Source organism: Oncorhynchus nerka, linkage group LG25, assembly GCF_034236695.1.
Source record: "Oncorhynchus nerka isolate Pitt River linkage group LG25, Oner_Uvic_2.0, whole genome shotgun sequence".
NCBI classification, from domain to species: domain Eukaryota; kingdom Metazoa; phylum Chordata; class Actinopteri; order Salmoniformes; family Salmonidae; genus Oncorhynchus; species Oncorhynchus nerka.
In genome coordinates this window covers 32,026,115-32,033,554 of record NC_088420.1, presented here as the reverse complement: position 1 = coordinate 32,033,554, position 7,440 = coordinate 32,026,115, and the positions used below count along the sequence as shown (strand labels likewise).

At 40.5% G+C, this 7,440-nt stretch overlaps 1 protein-coding gene across 1 annotated transcript; it reads right to left on the bottom strand.

The window, feature by feature from the left end:
• Window positions 1-824: 824 nt before the first annotated feature.
• LOC115109397 (synaptotagmin 1-like) lies at window positions 825-5,726 on the bottom strand. The gene is made up of 7 exons (XM_029634236.2): window positions 5,542-5,726; window positions 4,789-4,978; window positions 4,544-4,623; window positions 3,889-4,290; window positions 3,698-3,817; window positions 2,196-2,307; window positions 825-2,073 (listed from the first exon to the last, which is right to left on the bottom strand). The coding sequence occupies exons 1-7, from the start codon at window positions 5,542-5,544 to the stop codon at window positions 1,763-1,765; spliced, it is 1,218 nt and encodes a 405-aa protein (XP_029490096.1). The 5' UTR covers window positions 5,545-5,726; the 3' UTR covers window positions 825-1,762.
• Between the last annotated feature and the right edge of the window lie 1,714 nt (window positions 5,727-7,440).

Genomic DNA, 7,440 nt, shown 5'->3' with positions numbered 1-7,440 from the left:
TGAGGTCAGGGATCTGTGCAGGCCAGTCAAGTTCTTCCACACCGATCTCTACACACAAGTTCTGTATGGACCTCGCTTTGTGCACGGGGGCATTGTCATGCTGAAACAAGAAAGGGCCTTGCCCAAACTGTTGCCACAAAGTTGGAAGGACAGAATCGTCTAGAATGTCATTATATGCTGTAGTGTTAATGTTTCCCTTCAATGGAACTAAGGGGTCTAGCCCGAACCATAAAAAACACCCCCAGACCATTATTCCTCCTCCACCAAACTTTACAGTTGACACTATGCATTGGGGTAGGTAGCGTGCTCCTGGCAACCGCCAAACCTAAATTCGTCCGTCGGACTGCCAGATGGTGAAGTGTGATTAATCACTCGAGAACATGGTTCCAATTCTCCTGAGTCTGAAGGCGACGAGCTTTACATCCCTCCAGCCAACTCTTGGCATAGCACATGGTTATCTTAGGCTTGTCTGCGGCTGCTCGGGCATGGAAACCCATTTCATGAAGCTCCCCGACGAACAGTTATTGTGCTGAAGTTGCTTCCAGAGGCCGTTTGGAACTCGGTAGTGAGTGTTGCAACCGAGGAGAGACGATTTTTACTCACTAAGCGGATCAGCACTCGGTGGTCCCGTTCTGTGAGCTTGTGTGTCTTACTGCATATAGTGTTTAATATTCACAGGTGATCAGGCACTGCTCATATCAGGTGAGCAGCTGGAACTTATGATTTATCCACATTTCAGTATAGTATAATAGTAAAGCATAGTCTATTTCACAGAGGTGATGTCAATTTTGAGAAATAGCTTGAAAAACTAAATGTTAGTAATCCTGGTCCTCCACACATTTCCATTTTTTATTTTACCTTTATTTTACCAGTTCGGTCTCATTGAGATGATTTAAACTATTTTACAAGAGAGACATGGCCAAAATAGCAGCACACAGAGTTGCAGACACATTTACAACGTAAAACACAAAGAACTACAGTTTAAAAAACACCAATTTACACACTTAACAGCAAGATGATTTGGGAAAGTGTGGTGCAACTAGGAGTCAAAATATTGACAGCCCCCCACTTCATTTTCCATAACTTTCCATAATTTCCCATTATAGTGTTAACCTAGCTTTTAACTAATATAAAGGGACAAGCTCCTTTCATTTGGAACTGGAATGTTTTTCTCCCTTTCTCCGTACGGGCCTTAGACACAATCACCAAAACACAGTCAAGTGAGCACAGGCGATAGTTTTCATTTGTCTGTTGGACAAAAATGGGAGCTGTTTCAATATGGCCTTATAAATACCAATGATGTAATCGCCGAAGAGCTAATGAAGGCCAGCCCACTCTCATATAGAGGATACAGTGATGTGTGAGCGCTTTAGAGTTAGTAATAAACCTCAGCGCCCCATTGTACACAGTGTCCAGCATACATAAGGACTCCACAGGGGCATACATGTACAAGATATCACCATAATCAATTACAGGGACAAAAGTATCGGAAACAAGCCTCTTTCGCACTTCAAAAGAAAAAGATGACTTATTATGAAAATAAAAACTTAACTTGAGCCTAAGCTTTTTCACAAGACCTTCGACTTGGGGTTTAAAGGTGAGACACATCTATCAAGATAACAAATTCTTGTAAGTTGCCACTTTCTATTTGCTTGTCCTGCATAGTCACTATACATGGAAGAGTATGAGGTTTCATCTTAGATTTTGTGAAAAGCATCTGTACATTACAAGAACATAGTCAAAGTAGGGGGCCTGTCTGACCTCAGATCAACAACGGATGCCACTTTGCTATTGGCTGACAAATTGATCGCATCATCAAACACCAGTGTTCCTCCTCTGACCTCTTTCCCTTTCCAAAGGTGACCTGGCCAACCAGGCGTTTGGATGACTTCCTGGCTGCATGGATCTCGTACACAGAGACCACAATGCAGCACGCCCTGATCTGTGGGTCTGGCAGGGTGAACATCATGACTTCGTTGAAGACGGTCACTTCACACAGGGTCTTAGCAGTGGACTTCTGGTGCCGCAGCTTGAACTGGTTGCAGAGGACACTGATCCGGGCATACAACCGAACTAGAAAAATGAAACTAACTTTTTTTAAACAATCACCAATCAATCCTACCTGTATCTACAACGCAACAGTATGCAACGTCTGCTCAATAATGAGTTTATCACACAAGAAAAGTGGCATTTACCTTTGTCTTTTTCACTTTGCTGAGACAGTGCCCTGATCTTCAGCAGACCCACCTCCAGTCTCTGGAGGGTGTGGAGGTACTTTAGAGAGAGAAGCACCTCTCCAACCATGTCCTAGAAATGGTAATACTGTATTACTAAAGTCATGTCAGTACACTGACAGGTTTGATATCATTTGAACACTCACTCCCCTGTGTATTTATTTGGACAGTGAAGCTAAAAGTTACAATTTGGCTCTTTACTCAAGCATTTTGGATTTGAGATCAAACGTTTTATATTTTTTATTGAAATAACCTTTATTTAACTAGGCAAGTCATGAGGCGACAGTACAGAATGCCACCTTTAATTTGAGGGTTTCTGTATACGTATCAGTTTTACTGTTTAGAAGTGAAAGCACTTTATGTATCTAGTCCCCCCATCTTAAGGTGTCATAAGTATTTTGAACAATTCACTTGCAGTGTATTCAATTTAGTCAAAGTTTAGTATTTGATCCCAAATTCCTAGCACACAATGACTACATAACACGCGTGACTCTACAAACTTGTTAAATGCATTTGCAGTTTTTGTTGTTGTTTGTGTTTCGGATGATGTTTTGCCCAATATAAATGAATGCTAAATAATTTATTGCATCAAGTTGGAGTCACTTTTATTGTAAATAAGAATATAATACACTACCGGTCAAAAGTTTTAGAACACCTACTCATTCAAGGGTTTTTCTTTATTTTGACTATTTTCTACATTGTAGAATAACTATGAAATAACACATATGGAATCATGTGGTAACCAAAAAAGAGTTAAACAAATAGATTCTTCAAAGTAGCCACCCATTGCCTTGATGACAGCTTGCACACTCTTACCAGTCAAAAGTTTGGACACACCTACTCATTCAAGGGTTTTTCTTTATTTTGACTATTTTCTACATTATAGAATAATAGTGAAGACATCAACACTATGAAATAACACATGGAATCATGTAGTAACCTAAAGTGTTAAACAAAAATACATTTGGATTTGTTTAACACTTCTCTAGTTACTACATAATTCCATATGTGTTATTTCATAGTTTTGATGTCTTCACTATTATTCTACAATGTAGAAAATAGTAAAACAAATTAAGAAAAACCCTTGAATGAATAGGTGGATCCAAACCTTTGAATGGTACTGTGTATGTAGCAGAAAAGCTGTAAAAAACAAACAAACCAGATGTGTCCTCCGAAGAGTGGATGGGTTCAAAAAATAACAAATATATATAACACACTATAAGTGAATTTGTCCAAATACTTCAAATTGGGGGACTAGACACATAAAGTGCTTTCATTTCTAAACGGTAAAACGTATGTATGAAAATACCTTCAAATAGAAGATGACATTCTGAGCTGTCGCCTCATAAACATTTGATCTCAAATCCAAAATGCTGGAGTATAAAGCCAAAATCAATGTTTTAGCTTCACTGTCCAAATAAATACGTAGCGGAGTGTAGGTCCAGATAGAGTGTATCATCCACCTTTTGTGGTGTCTGTAGATCCTCCAGTACTTCAAGAGGGTATGAGATGTTCATATCACACAGAGAAACTCTGACCTCTCCCAATAACCCATGCCTGGAGAACTTATCAAAGTCTCTGACCTGCAGAAAAGAGGAAAATATTTTGGTTATCTGATTTAATTAGCTAATCAATGTAACACTACGTTATGTACCTCAAACCTGACGGTGGTGTGAGGGACATCCTCCTCCTCCATAGAGCAGGAGAACTGGTCCCCAAATGTAGGGCTGCTGCTGTCCTTCACCATACGGGACTGCCACTCATGGAGCACACACTGCAGTGAAGGAGAGGACTGCTCCTCCTTCTCCTCCTCATTATCATGCTTGGCCCATAGCAGCCGAACCCTCACAAAGGGGTCCACACTGCGGCTGAAGTCCCTGACCGGCAGGCCCCAGGCCTCCAGGACGGTGACCACCAGTCTGGACTGCAGCTGGTCATAGTAGAGGGAGAAGCGCAGGGAGCCCTTCAGCTGGTTCCCCAGGCCGGGCAGCTCCACATGGCTGCCCATGTACAGGCAACGGCTCAACCTCTGTGCCTCTTCATGGAGCTTCTCCACCTGGGGAACAGATATGGTCATACTGTCTATTTCAGTGTGTTCTCTAAACCACAACTCACTGAGATAAGCCCTCTGTTTGATTTACGTCCATTCAAGAACAGCACGACTGCAAAGATACACACAGAATGTTAGCAATTCATCATAGTAGAAGCTTGTTGCTCCATATTTCAGTGTAGACATAAGACAAGATGGGAGAGTGTTCCTTGTGAGTAACCAAAGGAATTAATAGTTACAAGTAATAGAGTGCTCTAACCTTAAAATTAGGCCTCTGGGTTTCCATGTAGAGGTCTTCTGTCTTTGCTGGCTTGCCATCAGATGAAAGTAAGTCATCCACTGCATTGAATAGAGAATTAAAGCAGCATCCAAAAAATATAGGAATTTGCAATAAAGAATGTTCAGTACTTTAATTATTATTCCATCCAGTTCTACTGTACGTTGGTGCTTGACCCATATATGGTTTAACCAACAACCAACTGATAACTTATTTAGTTAATTTACCAGGTTCCTTTGGAGCCTGTGAGCAGTAGCGGTATAACTGCCACACCAGAATGCCCATAGCAATCAGGAAGAGGGTTACAGAGATTCCCAGGATACAGTACTTGACCTCTTCATTGAAGGGAATGCGTAGGTCCCCAATAGACAGGTCTACAGTGGGAAGGACACGCATGTCTCTCTGCCATCTAAAACCCTGCAGAGCAGGATGCCATATAATTTCAGCACTTGTAATGTTCTATTCAAATCATATATTGACCCTGGTGTCCTACAGTATATGCAAAATTGGTGCAATTCTCAATGGTTAAACAACATTCATGAGATCCAGTAACAAACTTTAGACCACAGTCTCCTCTATGGAATGTTACTTGAACAGTTTCATGTTCGACCCATCATAGGTTCATATTATTAATGCATATTTACATTTTAGAGATACATTTTTTTCGTTAGTGTTGCTGTATAACAACTCTGTCATAACAGTCATAACAAGGAGATTACATCAGATAAGTAAACTAAAGATATCTATCATGTCATCTGGCTCCCCAATAACATGTCACAGTATTACACAATGTACAAGCACTGTACATATCAATAAAGTCACCCTATATCCTTAATCACTCTATTCTGTCCATTCATTTACAATTGGCAGATACAAATATACAGTGACACACTGGCAAACATCATCTGCTAGAACTACAGTTATGGCAAAAGACTAAACACAATGTGATATGTGTGAAGTAAGAAAATAAGACTTAATACCATATGACATCATCCGTCTGTCCCTCTCCATTCACTGTCATCTGTGTTCCCATTACCATACATTAATCCTCTGGCAAAATGACTTACTGATCCTATCAGTACCTGCCTATCCACCACCTGGTTTAACAGGTCTGATTAGTTTCTAAGGAAGTTTCCAGACTGCCTCGTCTTATTGTACTTTCTCCACAAGCAGCCTTGACATTTGTAGATAGACGGTTTCACATTACTCTCTGGCTCATTGTTCCACCAGCACTATTTGCAAAGCCACTGTTAGATAAGGTTTATCACATGCAGTACCCAAATAGCTGCCAGAAGAATGATAAGATAGTGCAAATAAAATAAAACAGGGCTTAAATTATTTCAGCATTTACCTAACAGTGTTTGGATAACTAAAGAGCAAACTAAAGCATTCTTAACATACGGATGAAAACGTTTTTTTTAATCATATCCACTTCCTTGTTCCTCATTTTCTAAAAACTTTTGTGCACAACTTGTATTTCAGATTGATCTAACATCAGAAAAACTCCTACTATGCGTCATAGGGGATAACACATGGGATAAATGTTATTTTGCAGGATTCTTACAAAATGTTCTAAAGACACGTAGTGCAAATAAATACTCTCCATTACTATATTATGTAATAACACCAAAATGCTTTTCATTGGAAAAGAGAGCCGTAAAATGCATCACCCTTTCAGACATAACAGTGGGATATTTCTATATAATGACATAAAGAACTGGATCATTCACTGCTCAGAAATAAAATATTATAATTGAATATCCTCTTAGAATTTGTGGTTTACAAAGAAGTCACATATGCACATATGCAAAAAAAGCTTATTTCGTGCACAAATTTGTCTACATTCCTGTTAGTGAGCATTTCTCCTTTGCCAAGATAATCCATCCACCTGACAGTGGCATATCAAGAAGCTGATTAAACAGCATGATTATTACACAGGTACACCTTGTGCGGGGGACAATAAAAGGCCACTCTAAAATGTGCAGTTTTGTCACACAACACAATGCCACAGATGTCTCAGGTTTTGAGGGAGCGTGCAATTGGCATGCTGACTGCAGGAATGTCCACCAGAGCTGAATGTTGATTTCTCTACCATAAGCCGCCTCCAAGGTTGTTTTAGAGAATTTGGCAGTACGTTCAACCAGCCACAGAACTGTAGAACATGTGTAACCACGCCAGTCCAGGACCTCCACATCCGGCTTCTTCACTTGTGGGATCACCTGCGATCAGCCACCCTGACAGCTGATGGCTTTGCACAACCAAAGAATTTCTGCACAAACTGTCAGACACCCCCTCAGGGAAGCACATCTGCGTGCTCGTCGTCCTCATATTTCTCCAGTTTTTTTCTTCACCTTCTTGCCATTAAATCGAGTTAAGGAGGAAATCAACACCTTTGCAGCCTGAATGGAGAATGTGTCATGTATGAACTGGTCCACGGGAAGTGTAGAAGTGTGTATAATCAGCTGCATGCATTCGCCATCTTCCGGCCTTTGTGCTAGGTTTCTGGCAATAATCTAACCCGGAGTAGAGCTCACATCACCAGAATTCCACTATTTGCAGACCGAGGCCTCGCCTGGGTCCTGTCACCTTTAACGTTAGTCCCCAAAAATTAAGCGTAACTCATGGTTATTATGAAAAGCCATTAGATATTTTGGCCTATTTCTTCATATGCACTGTAGTGACTACTGACTCTACAGTACACAAAGATTTACTTCAGTGGTTTAGCCTAGTCACCTAATTAAAGGCAGAGGGCGCAATAACCACATCAACAGTAGGCCTACATAGCACATCATGGAAAATAAATGTAGCCTAATGTGTGTATTCATTTAGTTCAAAAAAAGTATTAGGCCTAAAGCACCTTATCCTTTTGCCTACCCGAC

What these genes read in the sequence shown, in the direction of transcription:
- LOC115109397 (XM_029634236.2), bottom strand. An exon ending in ACACCACCGTCAGGTTTGAG is followed by an intron (nt 3,818 to 3,888) that starts GTACATAACGTA and finishes TCTTTTCTGCAG; the next exon opens with GTCAGAGACTTTGATAAGTT. An exon ending in ATCTACAGACACCACAAAAG is followed by an intron (nt 2,308 to 3,697) that starts GTGGATGATACA and finishes TACCATTTCTAG; the next exon opens with GACATGGTTGGAGAGGTGCT.